This window comes from Myxocyprinus asiaticus, chromosome 32 (assembly GCF_019703515.2).
Source record: "Myxocyprinus asiaticus isolate MX2 ecotype Aquarium Trade chromosome 32, UBuf_Myxa_2, whole genome shotgun sequence".
NCBI lineage: Eukaryota > Metazoa > Chordata > Actinopteri > Cypriniformes > Catostomidae > Myxocyprinus > Myxocyprinus asiaticus.
Window position 1 is genome coordinate 32,917,727 of NC_059375.1, and position 24,081 is coordinate 32,941,807.

Here is a 24,081-nt window from a genome sequence, read left to right on the forward strand (position 1 = left end):
ACAATAAGTCCAGATTTCTTTTAGAAATATAGATAATAATGGTCTTGTTAAGGTACTTTTGGCTTTTCTTTTGATAGTAGCCTATTTCAAAACATACAGTAGCATATTCTTCTCTTAAATGACCCATTAAAGCCTATAAGAACAAAGCAATAAAAAGGCGCTTCTCAGGTTTTAAACGTGCCTACTACCAACAGGCAAACTTTAAAGTGGTGGATTCATGCGTTTTCCCCATTTATAATATATTTGTTAAAAGACTATATCAGTACACCACCTCTCGTAATAATATGCCATTCAAATCACTACTATGACCACGAAGCTAGCATGCCATAGCCATATTCGTGCACATTTTCGAGTGTGTATACGTGTATTGGTGATGATAGAGTGAGGGGGAGGGGGCGGAGGAGGAAGAGGGACGATTCATGACGTCAAGGGCTTCCTCGTTCAACACATGACATGTTTAGGTAAAATAGTGAAACCTAGAAACATTTACAGCGTCTGTCTTTATCATCAGGTGTCTGTAGACTGGCCATCAGCTCCTCATGGTAGGTGTTTCATATCCTAAAGATCTTTAAACACACGATCGTCTGATTGTATTGAGTTTCTTGCGTTGATATCAGCTGGTTAAATGTATGTTTCTGTCTGTAGGCTGTGACTTAGTCCACGTCGCATTGCTTGATTATGAAAGCGGATAGCCTGCTAGCGAGCCTAACTAGGACCAGGATTAGTAGCTTACAGGGTTGTTTAAGGATTAAAGTGTCAGATCAAAGTCATAGTTTGTTTAGGTATGGGAAATTTTCATTCAGCTACCATCTGATTCTCAGGACAAATTCAAGTACTATCAGCTCAACACGGTGAATTACTATGAATAAACTCGCTAATGTAACCGGCTTGCACAGACAATAATATAGAAACATTGGATCATTATCAGAATGGACGCGGCAGTGAGAATGTAACAATGTATCAAGTTTCGGCAGAAAAATTCTACACGGAGAGTCAGTATGGAGTTTTAAAAAGATTACATGTAATACCAAAGCGTTAATGGCTCGGTGTTTTGATGTGGAGTTTGCTGGATGTAACCGATGTATTTAATATTCATTTACAGGTGTCAGAGGTCTGATATCAGCTCTCATCATTGTTAGAAGTATAGGGGTAAATATACCTTAATGATCACTCCAACTTGGCAGCTGAAATTAAAGGAAAATTTCGGGTTCAATACGAGTTAAAGGGATAGTTCACCCAAAAATGACAATTCTGTCGCCATTTACTTACTCTGATGCCATTCCATATGTGCATGACTTACTTTCTTCTGCACAACACAAACGAAGATTTTTAGAAGAATGTCTCAGCTCTGTAGGTCCATGCAAAACAAGTGAATGAGGTCCAAAACTTTGAAGCTCCATCAGACTCCAGTGGTTTAATCCATGACTTCTGAAGCGATCCAATCGATTTTTGGGTGAGCACAGACCAAAAATGTAACTCAATTTTCACTATAAATCTTGACATCTGCAGTCTCTTTGGCGATCATGATTTAAAGCTCAATTACACTTCCTTGCCCCATCTAGCGCTCTGCGCACGCGTCAAGCACTTGGAAGTGTAATCGAGCTTGAAATCGTGATCGTGCCTAGAGACAGCAAAGGCAAGATGTACAGTGAAAAATGAGTTACATTTTGGTCTGTTCTCACACAAAATCGATTGGATTGCTTCAGAAGTGTTATGGATAACTTTTGTGCTGTGTTTATGTGCATTTTGGAGCTTCAGAGTTTTGGTCACCATTCACTTGTGTTGAATGGACCTACAGAGCTGAGATATTCTTCTAAAAACCTTCGTTTGTGTTCTGCAGAAGAAAGAAAGTCATACACATCTGGGATGGTATTAGGGTGAGAAAATGATACATTTTTGCCTGAACTATCCCTTTTTAGCTCAATCGACAGCATTTGTGGCATAATGTTTATTACTGCATAAATTTCAACACATTCCTTGTTTATTTTAAAACAAGCAAACATCACAGTTACAGTAATACACTTACAATGGAAGTGAATGGGGCTAGTCCATGAACCTTAAAATACACAGTTTCAAAAGTTTAGCCACAAGATGTAAACATTATGTGTTAACATGATTTTAGTGTGATACAATTGCTTTTTAACCTTATCTTTGTAAAGTTATACCCAATATTATAACTTAGTTGTCATGATGATGTAATACCGATAAACCCTGCAATCCGGTACACAGTTTTATCACACTAAAATCATGTTAACATGGATAATGTTTATGTTTTTTGGCTGTAGTTTTGAAACGTGTTTTTAACATCTATGGACTGGCCCCATTCAGTTCCATTGTGTCACTATGATGGGTGAGTCCAAATTATTTTTGTGGTAATCAGCATTATGCCACAAATGCTGTCTGTTGATTAAAACTTGTATCTAACCTGAAACATTTCTTTAACATCTCTGTATTGACTGAATACATTTATTCTGAGACAAAGAAGGTTCCGTGAAAAGTAGCTGTCTCTGTCCTCCTGGTTTTACAGTGTAGGTGTTAAAGCATTTGTGTAGTAAGGGTGTCAATGTTTGATGTTTAATGGTTCAGTGAAATAAAAGGCACTTGAGTCTGTATGTGTGAATAGTTCCCATCCATCTTGTTGCTCTGGATTACAGACACAGGTAGGCAACCTGTCATCAACACAGCACTGCCAAGAAAAGTTGTTCTTTTGCTCTTTTGCACTTGATCTCTTGTTGCATCAAAGACTGCTGAATCGTATCATCATCTGGGAAGCAGCCCCATGTCCTCTTTAGATGAGATGAGAATCACTGTATGTGTGCAATGTGATCCAGTGAAGTGGTTTGCATCACTGCTTAGATCAGATGAAAATCGCACTGGGAGTAACAAGTTGTAACTCACATGTTTAAAGTCATTTAACCGCTCAAAACTGTACTCCATTGTTCTCTTAAAGAGCTGGGGGGGAAGGTTATTTTTAATGTTGCTTTAGCTATATAAGAATTACAGTGTTTCAGTAATGAGTGGTTTCAAACAAGTCATGCTCAAAACTTGTGGGAGCTTGTATGTTATGTGCTGAAAGTGTGCTACCAGCAGCCAGAAACTGTTTTATTTGCTTAACAGTGTCAAGCACCAGGCTTTAGTTTTGAAACTGGAAGGTGATTTTGGTGATGTTTTCAAAGGTATCAAGGATGTCAAATGTTGCAACTGAAAAGCTGTTAGAGAAATAAAGGATTTACTTTGCACATGAAAAATCACATGACTCTGGCACAATAAATTCTGCTCCACCCTACTATTTGTTAACTTCAGTATTTTATAGCAGACGCATGGCTTCAGCCAACACTGATTTTGCTCGGGTTACATCTCTCATCGGTCCCCTGAGAGCATCAATGTCATTAAAATATAACTTTCATGCGTAATTGCACATCTCAAAGGGATTTATTGTGTTGTTCCTGCTAGAAATGGTTTTGGGGTTTACAGGCGTAACAATGTGGAGGTGTGATCTGAAACCACTGAAGAACTGTTCACATGACTGTTCATGTCACCCTTGCTTGGCACTGTCCACAGTGGGAAAAGAAGGTCAGGCTGTTTTTGTTATTATGAATATGGAAAAGGGAAAATAGGATGCCTTGTTCCCATACACTCTCCATGGAAACAAACCGGAGGCCAGAATTTTTACAGTGGTGTTTGGTGTTCAAAATAGCTCCCATTTATTTTTGACTTGGGGACAGATTGAGACATGTTTTTGAAACAAATATATTGAATAATTTCAAGCCAAATAACCACGATTTGCTTGACTAACATTGTAAAAGCTGTGATTATGCATGTTCCTATGTTGTTTTTTTCCCCAGCATTTCCCCACATTATTATTTATTAAAAATAGCTTTGAGTGAGGTTTGCTTTTTTGCATTATGTCTGGCGAGAGCCTGTTTTTCCAGATTCATATCAAGCAAAGTGCTGCGTCATCAAATGGAAGCCAAAGCCACTTGATAATGCTGTACAAATGCTCAGTTTTCACATTGGCTCGGCTATTTTCAAATTACCTTTCTAAGTTTATGTCAGTATCTAGACTAAAAACAGCCGACAGAGATAATCCAGCCTAATATTTTACTGAAAATGTTACTCAGTTTTACAAGTGCTTGGTTGTTTTGTTTTGGTGTCTATGTGCAGGGGTGGATAAAGCGATGACCCCCACCCTGCTTGGCCTGGGTGAGGTAAAGAGCTCTGCGTGGGCAGAAAGAAAGCGAGAGAAGTAGCAAAGGATGGGAAGGAGGATATGGGGCCGCTGCCGGGGCATTTCTACAGCCGTACTCTACGGCTCCCTGTCTCTTTTCATCTCCATTCTCCACAACGTCTTCTTACTGTATTATGTGGAGACCTTTGTGTCTGTTTACAAGATCGACAAGTTGTCGTTCTGGGTGGGAGAGGTGGGTACATTCATAATTTAAATTACAAGCAGGACATTTTTTCAGTTTAAAGCTGAAGTATGTACATTTTTCGGTGTTAAAATACTTTCTCCTATCCCAGCCTAATATGCAGAGACAGCTATTTGTAAGCCATTCATATGTTAATTTTCTCGAAACCGGTAAACACTGTGATCCTGTTGCTTATGAAAGTTGCTCTGTTTGTTTTAAGCGACCCGCTTAGACCCACCCAACAACGTTACTCAACCAGTGGTGTGAGTTAAGGGCGGGACTATCTCTTTATTTGACTAGGCAGACGGGCATATTCAGACAGCTGTTCTGAAAACAAAGTTAATTTTTACGATTCCGTTCGATGGCCATAGTGGTGAAGAAATTACATACTTCTGCTTTAAGTACCAGACAAAAGTTTGGACACACCTTATTCTGTATATTACTGTTTTCCACATTCAAGAATAATAGTAAAGTCATCATTTAAATTACAAGCTGGACATTATTTTCATTTTAAGTGCTGGACAAAATTTTAGACACACCTAATCATTCTGTGTTAGTACTGTTTTTCACGTTTAGTCATCATCAAAACTATGAACTAACACACAGAAGTATGGGAGTGACCAAAATGTTAATCAAATCAGTACGGTATGCTGGCCACTTGTTAGCTACTTTTCCTTTACTCTCTGGTCCAACAAGAAATTCATACATTGGCGTAATTTAACATTTGAGCAATTTAACTGTTGGACATTTAAGTTTAATCCTTTAGATCCAGATGTTTGAAGATCATGAGAAATATATTCATTCAAGTGTGTCCAAACTTTTTACTGCTATTAGGCTATATGGAGTAATTATATATATATATATATATATATATATATATATATATATATATATATATACACACACACATACACACTGGCGGCATAAAGTTTGGAATTATGTACAGATTTTGCTGTTTCGGAAGGAAATTGGTACTTTAATTCACCAAAGTGACGTTCAACTGATCACAAAGTATAGTCAGGGCACTACTGATGTAAAAAAAACAGCACCATCACTATTTGAAAAAAGTCATTTTTGATCAAATCTAGACAGGCCTCATTTCCAGCAGCCATGATTCCAAGACCTTATCCTTGATTAATCATGCTAAATTGCTAAATTGGTACTACAAAAATCACTTGCCATTATATCAAACACTGCTGAAAACTATTTGGTTCGTTAAATGAAGCATAAAATTGTGTTTGTTTTTGAGTTGCCACCATTTGCAATAGACTGGCATGTCTTAAGGTCAATATTAGGTCAAAAATGGTAAAAAAAAATAAACAGCTTTCTCTAGAAAATCATCAGTAAATTATTGTTTTGATGAATGAAGTCTATACAATGCTTGAAATTGCCAAAAAAACTGAAGATTTCATTCAAAGGTGTACACTACAGTCTTCAAAGACAAAGGACAACTGGCTCTAACAAGGACAGAAAGAGATGTGGAAGGCCAGATGTACAACTAAACAAGAGGATAAGTACATCAGAGTCTCTAGTTTGAGAAATAGACGCCTCACATGTCCTCAGCTGACGGCTTCATTGAATTCTATATGCTGAACACCAGTTTCATGTAACAGTAAAGAGAAGACTCAGGGGTGCAGGCCTTATGGGAAGAATTGCAAAGAAAAAGCCACTTTTGAAACAGAAAAACAAAAAGAAAAGGTTAGAGTGGTCAAAGAAACACAGACATTGGACAACAGATAATTGGAAAAGAGTGTTATGGTTCTTAACCCCATTGAGATTTTGTGGGATCAGCTAGACTGTAAGGTGCGTGAGAGGTGCCCGACAAGACAGCCACATCTATGGCAAGTGCTACAGGAAGCGTGGGGTGAAATGTCACATGAGTATCTGGACAAACTAACTAGAATGCCAAGGATCTGCAAAGCTGTCATTGCTGCATGTGGAGGATTTTTTGATGAGAACTCTTTGAAGCAGTTTAAGAAGTTCTGAAATGTTTTTTCAAATTGTAATAGTAATTTTCATGTTATTAATGTCCTGACTATACACTGTGATCAGTTGAATGCCACTTTGGTGAATAAAAGTACCAATTTCTTTCCATAAGAGAAAAATCTGTACATTATTCCAAACTTTTGGCTGCCAGTGTGTGTGTGTGTGTATGTATGTATATGTACTGCATGTATACTGTATGACACACTAAATAATACAAAGTTAATTTAAAATTAGATACTGTATTATAAAAACATCTGCCATTTTCCATTTCTTTAATTCAATATATCAGACCAATCATGTTTGAGCTTTCTCCATGTTTCTCACTTCACAGACTGTTTTTCTGATATGGAACAGCCTGAATGACCCTCTGTTTGGCTGGCTGAGTGACCGCTCATTCCTGAGCTCTCCTCAGTAAGATTATTCACATTTAAAGTTTTTATTTAAAGTTAACATCAAATGAAGTGGAAATAGGTATGTACTGATACTGGTATCGTAATCGGGTCTGATTCCATGCTCATGTACTCGTACTCGTTCTCGTAAAAATGCTCCAATGCCAAAAACCGATACCATCTGACGGACGAATGTCATTATGTAAACATTCAATGCATAAATTAAAATCACAATATGATCTAGTGAGATTATTCAACAGCAAAAGCTGTGATTTAATGAGATAAATAAATATATAGTTTGCATGTACTGCGTGCTTCAAATGTGTGTGCTTGTGAATGTATGGAACCGGTGTTATGCAGACATAAAGACACAAAGTGCTCATACCTTTTAGAGATCCTTGGCTCATACATGGAAAACACCAGCATGAGTATCGCGCACTCTGTTTGTAGCAGATGACAGCAGGCAGAGCGCTAATTCACTTTTGTAGACAACTTATTTATTTAAAGGTGCACTTATCTCCTCACATTCTGCTAGCTGTCTGTTCTGTGGGTGGGCTGAAGAAAATAATCTAGTATCTGTACATGGCCCTGGCTCTGTAAATGGGACAAAACCAAAGTGGATCGGACCGGACACAACACTACTCCAGGCAGTCAGCAACAGGGGGTGGTTCTTGTGCGTGCACAGGATGGGGGTTGGGGGCAGAGCGAGAGGGAAATTCATTAGAAGAGCGACGGCAAATCTGGCTGATGTGAACTTTCTAAATTCCAAGGAGGACAAATGGCTGAGAAACAGACCAAGAGAAAAAGGTCTGACGAATATAAACTATAAAAGAAGGATTATAATAAGTCGAGGGCTAGGAGCCGTGTCAACATCGGCAAGGGTTTTCAGCGGTGGAGAGACCTCCGAGAGGTAAAGATGCAGAAGTTGCTCTTTTTCTTCTCTATAGGTGGGTAACATAAATTTTGCTATGTTTCACAGAACCCATACAGTGGTGTGAAAAAGTGTTTGCCCCCTTCCTGATTTCTTATTTTTTTGCATGTTTGTCACACTTAAATGTTTCAGATCATCAAACAAGTTTAAATATTAGTCAAAGATAACACAAGTAAACACAAAATGCAGTTTTTAAATGAAGGTTGTTATTATTAAGGGAAAACAAAATCCAAACCTACATGGCCCTGTGTGAAAAAGTGTTTGCCCCACCTGCTAAAACATAACTTAACTGTGGTTTATCACACCTGAGTTCAATTTCTCTAGCCACACCCAGGCCTGATTACTGCCACACCTGTTCTCAATCAAGAAATCACTTAAATAGGACCTGCCTGACAAAGTGAAGTAGACCAAAAGATCTTCAAAAGCTAGACATCATGCCGAGATCCAAAGAAATTCAGGAACAAATGAGAAAGAAAGTAATTGAGATCTATCAGTCTGGAAAAGGTTATAAAGCCATTTCTAAAGCTTTGGGACTCCAGAGAACCACAGTGAGAGCCATTATCCACAAATGGCGAAAACATGGAACAGTAGTGAACCTTCCCAGGAGTGGCCGGCCGACCAAAATTACCCCAAGAGCGCAGCGACGATTCATCCAAGAGGTCACAAAAGACCCCACAACAACATCCAAAGAACTGCAGGCCTCACTTGCCTCAGTTAAGGTCAGTGTTCATGACTCCACCATAAGAAAGAGACTGGGCAAAAATGGCCTGCATGGCAGAGTTCCAAGACGAAAACCACTGCTGAGCAAAAAGAACATTAAGGCTCATCTCATTTTTGCCAGAAAACATCTTGATGATCCCCAAGACTTTTGGGAAAATACTCTGTGGACTGACGAGACAAAAGTTGAACTTTTTGGAAGGTGTGTGTCCCATTACATCTGGCGTAAAAGTAACACCGCATTTCAGAAAAAGAACATCATACCAGCAGTAAAATATGGTGGTGGTAGTGTGATGGTCTAGGGCTGTTTTGCTGCTTCAGGACCTGGAAGACTTGCTGTGATAAATGGAACCATGAATTCTGCTGTCTACCAAAAAATCCTGAAGGAGAATGTCCGGCCATCTGTTCGTGACCTCAAGCTGAAGCGAACCTGGGTTCTGCAGCAGGACAATGATCCAAAACACACCAGCAAATCCACCTCTGAATGGCTGAAGAAAAACAAAATGAAGACTTTGGAGTGGCCTAGTCAAAGTCCTGACCTGAATCCTATTGAGATGCTGTGGCATGACCTTAAAAAGGCAGTTCATGCTCGAAAACCCTCCATTGTGGCTGAATTACAACAATTCTGCAAAGATGAGTGGGCCAAAATTCCTCCACAGTGCTGTAAAAGACTCATTGCAAGTTATCGCAAACGCTTGATTGCAGTTGTTGCTGCTAAGGGTGGCCCAACCAGTTATTAGGTTTAGGGGGCAATCACTTTTTCACACAGGGCCATGTAGGTTTGGATTTTGTTTTCCCTTAATAATAACAACCTTCATTCAAAAACTGCATTTTGTGTTTACTTGTGTTATCTTTGACTAATATTTAAACTTGTTTGATGATCTGAAACATTTAAGTGTGACAAACATGCAAAAAAATAAGAAATCAGGAAGGGGGCAAACACTTTTTCACACCACTGTATATGCTGTTGTTGTGATGTTAGATTTAGTAGCAGGAGAGTTGTGAGTGTCTGGCGGAGCTTCCAAAGGAGCACTGAAGGGAGGGGTGTGTTTGAAGTGGCAGTTGAGTTCAAATATCAACAGTGTTTCTAAGGAATCGCTGAGTGCACCTTTAATTAAAAAGCAGCCTTTTGCAGTTTATTAATCACTTTGAGTCATGCAGCAACCAGCTTTTTCAGAGTGGGAAGCTACCATCATAACGTCAGAGATCCTTGGACATAACAACACAAACACTTCAAAATAAAAGCTCCGCCAAAATAAAAGCTCAATTTAAAGGGAAAAAAGTACAACAGAAATAGATCACTACTGTATAGTTATGTAATATTCACTGTAGTACTACTACTACTAATAATAAATCAATAGTAATTTTATTATATTTAAACAATATCTCATATCTTTGCTCTGTTATGCAGCACTTTGACAAAAATAACTGTTTTATTTAATATTGTGCGGTGAGGTTCTGTATAAAATCATTTAATTTGATAAAATAATACAATATCATGTTGAAAATGTATTTATATACTTTCATTTGATTAAAGCTTTAATTATTTTGTTTTTGATGATAAAATGTAAATAAACTGTTGATATGGAATTCAGAAAAAAAAGAAAACTGGTATCGGACTTGGTATTGGCGAGTACCTAAAAGAAAGTATCAGTACTCATACTTGTTCTAAAAAAAAAAAAAGAATGGTATCGGGACATCCCTATTTGGAAATGTACAGTGCATCCTGATATCATCATTTACTCACCCTCATGTCGTTCCATACAGGAATGATTTTCTTTCTTACATGGAACAAAAAGGAGAAGTTAGGTAGAATGTTCATGCTGCTCTTTTTCATAGATTGAAAGTTAATAGGAACAGACACTATTGAGCTCTAAAAACTGACTAAGACATCTACACTCTGCTGGATGGGCCATTCAAGACTTGAACTCAATTTCTTTTTAAGATAAAAATGTGTGTCTTGTGCTAGAGCCCATAATCTGTTAAACATTTTCTAATCCTCTGTGAAGTGTCAAGTGACATGGCATGCTGAAGTGTTAATGAGATTTGAGGTATTTCAGTGAGAAGACAAATTACATTTTGGTACAGAACTTGGTATGTAGTGCACTAGTTGTATAGTGTACGTTTATGGTGCTTTTTGTTATATTTGGAACTTGACAGCGGCTATACCAAGTGCAATCTGAGAAACTTGTCTTTTCATGTTCCACAGAAAAAAGTATGTCATATGGATTTGGAACGACATTAGCATGAGTAAATGATGACAGAATTTTCATTTCTGTGTGAACTATTACTTTAAAGATTCTCTCTCTGTGACTGCTCAGGTCTGGGTCACAGATCACGTCCCCTGAGGTGGTTGTGAAACGGCTGCAGGCACTCTCGAAGAGCGGGCCTCTCTTTGCCCTCTCTTTCCTGGCCTTCTGGGTGGCCTGGACCTGGCCTGGGCTGCAGTTTCTCCTCTGCCTGTGCCTTTACGATGGCTTCCTCACGGTGGTGGACCTGAACCACAATGCCCTTCTGGCCGACCTGGCCGTGTCAGCACACGATCGCACACGCCTCAATTTCCACAGTTCCCTGTTCAGTGCACTGGGCGCACTGTCTGTTTTCCTCTCCTACTCCTTCTGGAACAAGGAAGACTTTTACTTCTTCAGGCTCTTCTGTGTGACACTAGCAGCTCTTTCAATGCTGGGCTTTGCCGTGGTTTCACGCCTTCTGCGCCACCGGTTTCAGAACGAAGTTCAACCACACAAGAATGAGGGCCAAGTACTGACCGAGTAAGAGTTTTAACAATATGTTTAAAGCAAAACATTGCACATTTGTTTATCAGTGCTAAAAGTTATCAGTACTTGTCATTTAGCAGGTTTTTTTCATCCAAAGCAATTTAAAGTACACTAATTTCATCCCATTGAGCAACCTAGGGTTAACTGCATTGTTCAAGTTTTTATTTGCATTATTTGAATATGCAGTATTTGTGTTACCAGCACAGCTCCTTAAAGGAATAGTTTACCCAAAAAATGTTAATTCCACTCTCATATCGTTCCAATACCGGATGACTCGCTTGCTTCCATGGAACACAAAATGAGATGTTAGGCAGAATGCTAGTCTTGGTCACCATTCACTTTCATTGCATCTTTTTTTTTTTCCATACAATGAATTGGTGAATGGTGACTAATTCTGTCATTTTGCTAAACATCTAATTTTAAACAATATATAATTGAACATTAGTACTACCTAAACCGTCTCGCATTAAAAAGAATAAAAATATAATCTAAAAAAATGCATTTTAAGATACATAAGATATACAGTATGTATCTTAAAAAGAATAAAAATCTAACCTAAAAAATACTTAAGATATATATATATATATATATATATATATATATATATATATATATATATATATATATATATATTTAGTTATGCTTAACATTTTTTAACTACTTATTGCACAGTTTTTGTGATTAATTGCGATTAATCATGATTAATTATGGTACATGATACATTACAACAAACATTAAAAAATATAATCAGATATATTTACTTTATACTTTGTCTCAAAGAACTTATTTTCGTCATTTCTTTTAATTATTTAAATATGTACATGTTAAAATGTTCAGAGTTTTTTTGGGGGGATTGGACACATTTTTACATGTATAAATATTTGATACAAGTATATGTATACATGGCATAAAATCAGTGGACACTGTAATTAAAAGCTGGGCAATATCTTTTTCCATTTTACAGTGGGCTTTTTTAAAATAATAGGATCAAATGGGTAGATTCAATTCATATTAAGCTTTTTTGGCAAGAAAAACGTAAGTGTACATTGTCAGTGCATTATTAGACACTACATTCAGATATAAAACAAATTGAATGCTGAAGTTTAAAATCTCAAATCTATTATTTTCTCTGGGTGCCGTTTAGTCTATATCACGCACACGCTGGGTCTCTTTCACGCAGTTTCACTTTTGGCACAGGTTCAGATGGCAGTGATTGAATGTTTTCGGGTGGTCCGAAGAGATTAGGCAGCTCTCCCACACCTGGCTCACCACTTGCAGGTGAAGTTTCCATTCTCTGTACAGTAAATCCGCTCCCGTGTTTATTATGCCCAAACCATATGTTGCGCGTAATGAATAAGCGGGCACTGCTCCACACAATCAGTTTCTGATGTAGGATGTGCGAGTGGAACGCTTACCTCCTAGAAATGTATATATGGCAATTTTAGCCTCAGGAAGCGAAAAAAAAAAAATGGATACTGCTTTAATTGCGTTTTATTTTTTCAATGCGTTAAATTGTCAACTTTTAATTGCAGAAATTAACACGTTAAATTGCCCAGCCCTAAAATATATATACAGTGCATTCAGAAAGTATTCAGACCCCTTCATTTTTTCACTTTGTCACATTTTATGTTGTAGCTTTATGATCAAATGCTTTAAATTCTTTTTTTTTTTCCACATCAATCTACACTCCATACCTCATAATGACAAAGCAAAAACCAGATTTTTGATAACTTTGCAAATTTATTAAGAAGAAAAAACTGAAATATCACATTGACATATAGTTGTGCTCAAAAGTTTGCATACCCTGGCAGAAAAAGTGAAATTTTGGCATTGATTTTGAAAATATGACTGATCATGCAAATGTCTTTTATTTAAGGATAGTGATCATATGAAGCCATTTATCATCACATAGTTGTTTGGCTCCTTTTTAAATCATAATGATAACAGAAATCACCCAAATGGCCCTGATCAAAAGTTTACATACCCTTGAATGTCTGGCCTTGTTACAGACACACAGGGTGACACACACAGGTTTAAATGGCAATTAAAGGTTAATTTCCCACACCTGTGGCTTTTTAAATTGCAATTAGTGTCTGTGTATAAATAGTCAATGAGTTTGTTAGCTCTCACATGGATGCACTGAGCAGGCTAGATACTGAGCCATGGGGAGCAGAAAAGAACTGTCAAAAGACCTGCGTAACAAGGTAATGGAACTTTATAAAGATGAAAAGGATATAAAAAGATATCCAAAGCCTTGAAAATGCCAGTCAGTACTGTTAAATCACTTATTAAGAAGTGGAAAATTCGGGGATCTAATGATACCAAGCCAAGGTCAGGTAGACCAAGAAAGATTTCAGCCACAACTGCCAGAAGAATTGTTTGGGATACAAAGAAAAGCCCACAGGTAGCCTCAGGAGAAATACAGGCTGCTCTGGAAAAATACGGTGTGGTTGTTTCAAGGAGCACAATACGACGATACTTCAACAAAAATTAGCTGCATGGTTGAGTTGCCAGAAAGAAGCCTTTACTGCGCCAATGCCACAAAAAAGCCCGGTTACAATATGCCCGACAACACCTTGACACGCCTCAAAGCTTCTGGCACACTGTAATTTGGATTGACGAGACCAAAATAGAGCTTTATGGTCACAACCATAAGCGCTATGTTTGGAGAGGGGTCAACAAGGCCTATAGTGAAAAGAATACCATCCCCACTGTGAAGCATGGTGGTGGCTCACTGATGTTTTGGGGGTGTGTGAGCTCTAAAGGCACAGGGAATCTTGTGAAAATGTATGGCAAGGTGAATGCTGCATGTTATCAGAAAATACTGGCAGACAATTTGCATTCTTCTGCACGAAAGCTGCGCATGGGACGCTCTTGGACTTTCCAGCATGACAATGACCCCTAAGCACAAGGCTAAGTTGACCCTCCAGTGGTTACAGCAGAAAAAGGTGAAGATTCTGGAGTGGCCATCACAGTCTCCTGACCTTAATATCATCGAGCCACTCTGGGGAGATCTCAAACGTGCGGTTCATGCAAGACGACCAAAGACTTTGCATGACCTGGAGGCATTTTGCCAAGATGAATGGGCAACTATTACAAAAGACTGCACACTGTCATTGATGTTAAAGGGGGCAATACACAGTATTAAAACTAAGGGTATGCAGACTTTTGAACAGGGGTTATTTCATTTTTTGTTGCCATGTTTTGTTTTATGATTGTGCCATTCTGTTATAACCTACAGTTGAATATGAATCCCATAAGAAATAAAAGAAATGTGTTTTGCCTGCTCACTCATGTTTTCTTTAAAAATGGTACATATATTACCAGTTCTCCAAGGGTATGCAAACTTTTGAGCACAACTGTAAGTATTCAGACCCTTAACTCAGTACTTAGTTGAAACACCTTTGGCAGTGTTTACAGCCTCAAGTCTTTTTGGATATAATGCAACAAGCTTTGCACACCTGGATTTGGGGATTTTCTGCCATTCTTCTCTGCAGATCCTCTCAAGATCTGTCAGGTTGGATGGGGACCATCGTTGGACAGCCATTTTCAGATCTCTCCAGAGATGTTCAATTGGGTTCAATCCAGCATCTGGCTGGGCCACTCAATGACATTCACAGAGTTGTCCCTAAGCCACTCTTGCATTGTCTTGGCTGTGTGCTTATGGTCATTGTCCTGTTGGAAGGTGAACCTTCGGCCCAGTTTGAGGTCCTGAGCGCTCTGGACCAGATTTTCATTAAGGATATCTCTGTATTTTCCTGTGTTCAGCTTTCCTTCAACCCTGACCAGTCCTCCAGTCCCAGCCGCTGAAAAACACCCCCACAGCATGATGCTACCACCACCATGCTTCACCGTTGGTATGGTATTGCGCAGGTGATGAGCGGTGCCTGGTTTCCTCCAGACATGACGCTTGGAATTGAGGCCATACAGTTCAATCTTCTTTTCAACAGACCAGAGAATCTTGTTTCTCACAGTCTGAGAGTCCTTTAGGTGCTTTTTATGTGTCTTGCACTGAGGAGAGGCTTCTGTCTGGCCACTCTGCCATAAAGCCCAGATCGGTGGAGTGTTGCATTGATGGTTGTCCTTCTGCAAGTTTCTCCCATCTCCACACATGATCTCTGTAGCTCAACCAGAGTGACCATCTGGTTCTTGGTCACCTCTCTTACCAAGGCCCTTCTTCCCCAATTGTTTAGTTTGGCCAGGCAGCCAGCCCTAGGAGCCTGGTTGTTCCAAACTTCCATTTAAGAATTATGGAGGCCACTGTGCTCTTGGGAACCTTCAATGCAGCAGAAATTTTTTTGTAGCCTTCCCCAGATCTGTGCCTCAACACAATCCTGTCTCTAAGCTTTGCAGGCAGTTCCTTTTCCTCATGGCTTGGTTTTTGCTCTGATATGCAGCTGTGAGACCTTATATAGACAGGTGTGTGCCTTTCCAAATCATGTCCAATCAGTTGAATTTGACACAGGTGGACTCCAATCAAAGCATAGAAACATCTCAAAGATGATTCAGAGAAATGGGATGCACCTGAGCTAAATTTCTGGTGTCATAGCAAAGGGTCTGAATACTTATGTCAATGTGATTTTTCAGTTATATATATATATATATATATATATAAGTTAATAAGTTATCAAAAATCTGGTTTCTGCTTTGTCATTATGGGGTATGGAGTTGAGATTGATGTGAAAAACATAAAGGGGTCTGAATACTTTCTGAATGCACTGTGTATATATATGTATATACTGTATGTGTGTGTGTGTGTGTGTGTGTGTGTGTGTGTGTATATATATATATATATATATATATTAGGGCTGCAACTAACGATTATTTTGATAATCGACTAATCTAACGATTATTAGAAAAACTATTCGGGTAATTATTGCAACAATTAATCATTAGCTCTTAACCAACTATTCAGCTTGTGCCCCAACTTTAAAGGATGTAATAAATGTGTTTGCTAACAATAAAGCAGGCAAAATCATCTTTTAAAAATACCTCTAAATGACATTCACTGAATTAAAGGAAATATTAAGTTTAATTCAGTGAAAAATTCACTGCAAAAAAATCCTGTTATTATCAAGTGTTTTTGTCTTGTTTTCCATTTAAAATTGTCTAAAAATACATTTACTTGAGAAGCAACATATAAGATATTTAGATTTGCTTTAAGATAATGTATCTTAAATATAAGTGTATTTTGTATATAAGTGTATTTTTCTTCGCTTGTTTATACTTCTGCGTGTGCAAGACAAAATATACTTATATTCAAGATCTATTCTCTAAAAGCAAGTCTAAATATGTTATATGCTGCTTCTCAGGTGAATGCATCTTTTTTTTTTTTTTTTTTAAGAATTTTTAGATATTTTAACATTCTCAGATTTTTTTGTTCTGCAGTATAGCTGCTAAAGTAAACGTATGTTGTTTTAAAGGAGTTTTGGATGCATATAAAACAAAAACTAATCAAAAACATATTTTGTTGCAGTGTATTAAGGGGCAAAGACTACCCCCTCTTTTTTGTTCACTTTAATCCATCTTTAACTCGCAAAAAAACAAATTCTCTCTTATTAATAAAGCTGCATATTGCCAATTTTCTTCACAATAAGAAATGCACAGTGGGGGGCCTGGGTAGCTCAGCGAGTATTGACGCTGACTACCACCTCTGGAGTCGCGAGTTCGAATACAGGGTGTGCTGAGTGACTCCAGCCAGGTCTCCTAAGCAATCAAATTGGCCCGGTTGCTAGGGAGGGTAGAGTCAGATGGGGTAACCTCACGATTAGTGGTTCTCGCTCTCAATGGGGTGCGTGGTAAGTTGTGCGTAGATCGCAGAGAGTAGCATGAGCCTCCACATGCAGAGTCTTCACAGTGTCATGCACAGTGAGCCACGTGATAAGATGCGTGGATTGACTGTCTCGGAAGCGGAGGCAACTGAGACTTGTCCTCCGCCACCTGGATTGATGTGAGTAACCTTGTGTAACGGTTTAAAATAGGCAAGGAGGAGGCAGGAACCAGACGAAGCATCAAAGTAATATTTTAATGAAAACTTAAAGACACAAAACACAAACACTTTCTATCGAACTTCCGCATCCGGCTGCATTTATCCCTCTTCCTCGTACCACTCCTCCCTCCTTTGCCTCAGGCTGGGAAACCCCTGGCATGATGTACATCCCCCCTCCCTCCTTTCCTTGTGGGGGGGGTTGCCATTCTGGCTGCGCCTGCAGGCTTGCTTTTCCCTGCCTCTCTAGAGCTGGGGAGGGGGATAAGGGGAGGGGGAAAAAGAGGAGAGGGAAAGGTCAAGGCAAGGTGTAGCGACAGTGAGAGAGAGAGAGAGAGAGGAGAGAGAGAGAAAAAATTGGTCGCCGGTGCCCAGGCACGCCGTCGCCTGGTCCTCGACCACTCCTCCCCCCTCTGGCGAATGACAGCCGCTCCTCCCCGGGCGGACCGGAGCGAGTCCCTCGACCCCTGGCAGATGGAACGCCCCTCCATGTTCTGGCAGCCGTTAGCGAGCCCCTCCGCCCCTGGCGGCCATTCCTCTGCGTCCAGGCAGCCGGCAGCGACTCCTCCGTCCCCCACGCAGATGGCCACGGCTGCTCCACGGCAGTGGACTCTGCTAGAGGGCTCCACGACAGCGCATCCTTCCTCCTTCCCGGGTTTCAGCACCAATGTAACAGGGTTTAAAATGGGCAAGGAGGAGGCGGGAACCGGACAAAGCAAAGTAATATTTTAATGAAAACTTAAAAAGACACAAAACACAAACACACACATGGCAGCTGCGTGTGGCTCTCTCTCTCACACTCGAACTGCTGCTTCCGGCTGCATTTATCCCTCCTCCTCGGCACACCGCGCCACCACGAGGACCTACTAAGTAGTGGGAATTGGGCATTCCAAATTGGGAGAAAAGGGGATTAAAAAAATAAAAATAAAAATAAACAAGAAATGCACAGTGACACATATATTATGATTCAATAAGTCATGAGCCATCACGTTATAATCTAGCTGCAGCAAGTGCGCACTCAAGGGACGAGCATCCCCGCAACAGAGTGTGCATCAGCCGGATGCAGTTTCAATCTCTCCGCCTTAGATTGTGACACTTTGCGCAACTCATAAAAGAGGCGCTGACCGCTCAGAGAAATGCCAGTTTCGGAGTTTGTAGTTATTTACATGACCTGCTTCCTTATTTGAACTTTGATAAAGCTATAACGCATTAAATATAACTGCATTAAAGATGTAACGCTGGGATGTTTCCTTTAAAGACGCTCAACACGTTAGTTTTGCTTCAGCGGAGCTGCAGCTCCAGCTCCACTTATTCCACAATGAGAGTGCTTCAGTATTTACTTTATTGGTATTTTTGTATAATTCCCTCATACTTTGTGATCTACATCACCTGAAGCTGTTTGGAAAGTTTAGAGTGCATCTGGACTGTGAGCTTTGTTTGCTTCCTCTCCTCAGTCAGGTGTGAACTGCAGTGCTGCTCTCATGCGTCATCATTGTACCATTTCGTATGATCTCATGTTATGTTAAATTACATCAAACGACTATTCGACAAATTTTTTATCGACAATTTTTTATTGCCGATGTTGTCAATAAAGTCAACTAATCGTTTCAGCCCTAATATATATATATATATGTGTGTGTGTGTGTGTGTGTGTGTGTGTGTGTGTATGTATATATATATATATATATATATATATATATACACCCATCAGAGTATAGAATGTGCAGTTACCATTGTACAGCGGCTTCAGATGTGTCTTATCTGATCATAATTTACAGCCAGAACTATCCGTTTTATAATATTAATTTATAATTGTATGATTTCTTTTAGACTGAGTGTTGGTCAGGCTCCTTTTACGTCACCTGAAAAGCCTGTGACTCTTGGGGAATATCTTAAGCAGCTGTCACGCCACAAGAACTTTTTGTGGTTTGTCTCAATGAACCTTATACAGGTAAATGTGAACAAATAAGAAGGCAAAGTTAAAGTCTGTAACCATCTGATCAGAGAACAGATTATATATTTTGTCTTCTACCCCACCATTTGCAGGTATTCCACTGCCATTTTAACAGCAATTTCTTTCCCCTGTTTTTGGAGCACCTCCTGTCAGACCGTATCTCTGCCTCCACCGGTTCCTTCCTGCTGGGTAAGAGACTCCTACTGAAATAAAGAGATAAAGAAATCATTCACATGACCACAGCGGATCAACAGTGCTGGCTGTGTAGTCCTGCTTGTGAAAACCTGGAGGTTTAAATTGATGTTTCATAAGACATTGGAACTAATGAAGATTTCCCATATATGTGTTGACAGTATTCTTTTTTTTCTAATGGAACTGTTTTTGTCAAACAGGCTTCTCTTACATCGCCCCTCATCTGAACAATCTCTACTTCCTGACACTGTGCCAAAGACTGGGTGTCTACCAGGTTATACGCTGGCTCTTCCTCCTGAAGCTTGGCCTTAGCATAGCCTTGCTACTAGCCGGGGCTGACCAGGTGTACCTGCTCTGCATCTTTATTGCTAGGTGAGAAATGAACAACCTACAAGCCCTTCTGCTTTCAGACTACAGGTGTTCTGCTTTGTATGGGATATGAAATTCAAATGTTCTAAACGTTTTGGTTATTAATCTTTGTTTGAAAGGGGCAGGTGTGCTTTTGTTTGCTGGCAAAGCCATGTTGAGTCAAGACTTGCCACTGAAAACTCATATTCATGCTAACAGACCAAGGACATATGCTGTGAAAACATAGCACATGTGTCCCTTAAGTATAGTAAATGTAAAATTGACTGGAAAAAACTGCTAAGTTCTAGGGTGAATAGTTAGAATTATGAAAAAAGACAGTATGAGGAGGAGTCTGATTATACATATAAACTACTTGTAGAAAAATCTTAACAAAATCTAATTTTGGCAGATGTATGAATGAAAGTCCAACCTTTCAATTAAAAGAGCCAATCTGCTTTTATAGAGAGAGATCATATGTTCTATTTACTCTAGAATGCGCATTAGTTGGACCAGCCTAAGGGTTTGAATGTTGAATGTTTTGGTGTAAATGCTCGGTGTATCAGCACCTCGCACAGGAGTGCCACGTTTTTTAGGTGCCGTGTCCAGTTAGAAGACCTTCAACTTCTAAAAAACATGTCTAGAGACACCTGCATTGTGTTGTATTCATTGCACTGTCTAGGTTTTGTTTTCAGCAAAGTTTTTGTCAGACGCATTGCTGATTTGAAATGTGCTTAGGGACAAAAGAGATTTTATTCTTTCCCTATTCAATGGCATTGCCAAGATGGCAGCCAGCCTCATGAAATGACTTGCCTTAAAAGGTTTTCATTGATATTTTGACATATAAGAGGTGATTGTACTATAGAAACCAACTGTAAGTTTCAGAACTCAAAATTTCTTCCTCACTGCAAAAAGAGCATTTGTTGAAACCAAGCCAGCAAAACGACTTTTGTACTTTTTCTACATTGTGATGTCACATCATGGCAGACATTTGAATCTGACTGCCACCATAACAACACATCAATGCCAACTTTACCTTTAATCACCTTAGTAGTCTGCCCAGTAGTGGTGAGCAGTAAGATGGCTAGGAGAGAGAGCAGATCAATCAAGAGCAGAGAGCCAATCATAACAGTGGGTGTGTACTGTCAAGTCTTAAAGGAGATGCAGCACCAAAACCTGTTTTTCTGACAGATGCTTACAATGAGGGTGGAAAATGATTATGTTTTATAAATATATTTATTTAAATAGATTTAAATTATCTTTCAACAGTGTCGTCCTTTCATTGTTCTTAATTTCATTGTGCTGTCCCAACCCCTTTCTCCATAGTAATCGCGTGTTCACCGAGGGCACTTGTAAACTTTTGAACCTGGTGATAACTGACCTGGTGGATGAGGACTTTGTGTTGAACCGAAGACAGCAAGCAGCTTCTGCTCTGCTCTTTGGCATGGTTGCCTTGGTAACCAAGCCTGGTCAGACTTTTGCCCCTCTCATTGGTACCTGGCTGCTTTGTGTCTACACAGGTGTGTGTGCTTTGAATAAACAATAATGGAACTTCATTACAATAAATATTTAGATTTTTTTATATACATTTAATCATTTAACTCCAGGGTTTAACCAAGAATCCCTGGGTCTGTGAAGATCGAAAAGCCCTGATTTAGCAGATGCTTTTATCCAAAGCGACTTGCAAATGACGAAAAACACAAGGAATTTATCACACAGGAGCCAGGAATAAAGAATATGTGTAATCATTTGCTGCACTGTACTTGTTTGAGCCAATATATTCCATGTTTAGACATGTCAATAGCTTTATTATAGCCAGTCAGTATACAGTATATCGATGAATTGTGGATAATCTGAAGCTAACTGGAAGGAAATATCCAATCTCAATACTTCCCCTCTCATTTTCCAGGATATGACATCTTCGAGAAGAACTCAATGGCCACAGAACCAATATCGGCCCCTGCGGTCCCCATGCCATTGCGTCAGGGTTGCTTTTACCTGTTGGTGTTTGTGCCCATCACCTGCGCCCTTCTGCAGCTGATGGCTTGGTCTCGCTTCAGTCTACATGGGCGCAGGCTACAAGGCATCAAGGCCCTGAGGCAGGGTGCCCAAGATGGCAACCCCATTGATGTCAAGGCTATCTAATACTCTCCATGTGGGCAGGGAAAGAGGGAGGAGGAATGAGGCCTGGACATTCCTCAAAACCAGGCATTCTGCCAACATACTGAACCACAATAGAGAATGGTGACACCACATACTGCAAGACACACTTAAGAGAGAATGTATGGTCCCACATCTTATTGAAACCTGCCTTACTTTGCTATTTTAGCTAGCTGCTGAGGATTTATATAGAGTATGTACTTGGGACCAAACATGAATGGAGAGTTAAAACAATCAAGTGGTTTGGGACCATACTGACCAGTACTGCCCTAAAACTTCCTGGTCTGATGTTTCAATGTATAGTTAGATGGGTAGATTATCTAATCCAAGCCAACACTAATCAAATGTCCCAACATGAAAGGCCTCTTGCCTTTTCTGTCCTTTGTTTGGTTTTTACTCTATCGGAAAAGGGCAACACACTGTGTTCACGGAAAGGGCATGTTTACAGTAAGTGTTCAGCAGCATTCCAGGGATACATGATATGGTAGTGCATGGGTATTTGTGGCGTTTTCTTTTATATTATCAAGACTTTCAATTTTTTTTTTTTTTAATTGGCCAAATTGAAAAGTTGGTTTGTGGCCAGCAATATCTGTTTAATGACTTTTGTTTATGAAATGTGTTCCACCACTCATTGCTATGAATAATTATTATTTTTGGTCAGACAATATGCATATTAGGCTACCGTTCACATGAACAAAAATACAGACCGTGTAGCATGTAAAAATAACTTATTTTTGTACCAAATGTTTAATGACACTTTGTTTTATATTTAAGAGGCAAAGTTGTCCATTTGACTGATGAGATTTAAGAGGGTGACTAATTCTTTAGCCAGTTTTACATTTCAACACAAAATGACCTCTCAAAGTTATTGAAATAATTTTATACAAGAGTTTTCCAAATTTAAATTTATATTCTACATTTTATCCCATTCTCAACACACACATCCATAAATGTATATTACATTTCCAGTTTTACTGTGTATAATCATGGCAAGAAATACTGCAACAGCAAGACACGTTTTAATATTTTGTATTTTAGGCAGTAGAAAGTTGAATCAAATATTCACCAACTACTGGATGATGCACAATGGGCACATGCTCTCTCTCTAATTTCTCTGTATTTTATGGTTATTTATTCTGAGAAGTCTTTAAATTAGCTTTGGAAGTGTTAAACTTTCCCAAATATGTTGTTTCATTTGTGCCAAAGGCTGAACTTTGTCTTGGGGTATAAGTTCTTTTAGTGCTTTTGTCCATTGTTCAAAACATTTTTACTAGCAAATAAATGTCATTGTTTCAAGAAAGTAATGTTTAAGATGATTTCCTTGTCCTTGAGTTTGCAACTAGTAAAATAATTACAGTAGAATATACAAAATTGTAGTTCATGTTTCAGTATTGGCTAATTTTAAATCCACAAACTCTAGAACAGATCATGATTGTGTCCGTGTAGTCAGCTAAATTCTCTTAGAAGGTTAAAGAAGAAAATATATACATGAACCTATTTTACATTATGTACATAAATTATCAACACGTTACATTGCAGTCCACAGTTATACATGCACAGGGTTGGGGAGTAACGGAATCCATGTAATGGGATTATGTATTTAAAATACAAAATATAAGTAACTGTATTCCACTACAGTTACAATTTAAATCATTGGTAATTAGAATACAGTTACATTCAAAAAGTATTTTGATTACTGAAGAGATTACTTTGCATTTTATTGTCATTTGTTTAATTTAATATTTAGTCCTTTCAGATTTATACATATGAATGATGCGATCCAAAGTGCAGCAATGAAACACTTTCTTATTATGTGTTACATTAAAGAAGTTTGGAGCAGAAGAAATAGAAAATCGTCAGCTTTACGCTAAGCTAAAATGCTATTTTTAGCCATTTTACACACACGTTACCGGGCACGATCATATTTTTTTATCAAGAAAATTCACGTTGGATCATGATTTCTTTTTTTCTAATAAGACCTTTGATATTAGGGTATAATTCTTATTCTGGGTAATAATTTTTGTATTGTTTTCCTGTAAAAATATCTAAAAATCATTAAAACAAGATCAGTTTGATAATCTTGTTTTAGAAACAACACTGCATAAGATATTTAGGTTTTTCAGAGAATGTATTTTTAACGTGTATTTTGTCTTACTGTACTGGCAGAGTTTTTATAGCCAAAACAAGTGAAAAAAATCTACCAATGCTGAGGAAGTAATCCAAAGTATTTAGAAT

The 24,081-nt window shown here is 38.7% G+C and overlaps 1 protein-coding gene across 2 annotated transcripts; it reads left to right on the forward strand.

Annotated features, from left to right (window-relative positions):
- Nucleotides 1-410: 410 nt before the first annotated feature.
- Nucleotides 411-23,146, forward strand: LOC127423049 (transmembrane protein 180-like). 2 transcript variants are annotated; one of them, XM_051667051.1, is made up of 10 exons: nt 479-542; nt 3,475-3,573; nt 4,165-4,421; nt 6,727-6,806; nt 10,754-11,203; nt 19,026-19,146; nt 19,242-19,338; nt 19,542-19,713; nt 21,013-21,206; nt 21,596-23,146. In XM_051667051.1, exons 3-10 carry the CDS (start codon nt 4,257-4,259, stop codon nt 21,829-21,831), a joined length of 1,515 nt encoding a protein of 504 aa, XP_051523011.1. In that variant the 5' UTR covers nt 479-542; nt 3,475-3,573; nt 4,165-4,256; the 3' UTR covers nt 21,832-23,146. The 2 variants fall into 2 exon arrangements, with proteins under 2 accessions (XP_051523012.1, XP_051523011.1); XM_051667052.1 differs by lacking the exon at nt 3,475-3,573 and having other exon boundaries at nt 411-542.
- Nucleotides 23,147-24,081: the final 935 nt, after the last annotated feature.

Coding starts and splice junctions, on each gene's coding strand:
- LOC127423049 (XM_051667052.1), top strand. CDS start 4,257: ATGGGAAGGAGGATATGGGGCCGCTGCCGGGGCATTTCTACAGCCGTA. Junction 11,204..19,025: donor GAGGGCCAAGTACTGACCGA/GTAAGAGTTTTA, acceptor GATTTCTTTTAG/ACTGAGTGTTGGTCAGGCTC. Junction 19,714..21,012: donor CTCTGCATCTTTATTGCTAG/GTGAGAAATGAA, acceptor CTTTCTCCATAG/TAATCGCGTGTTCACCGAGG.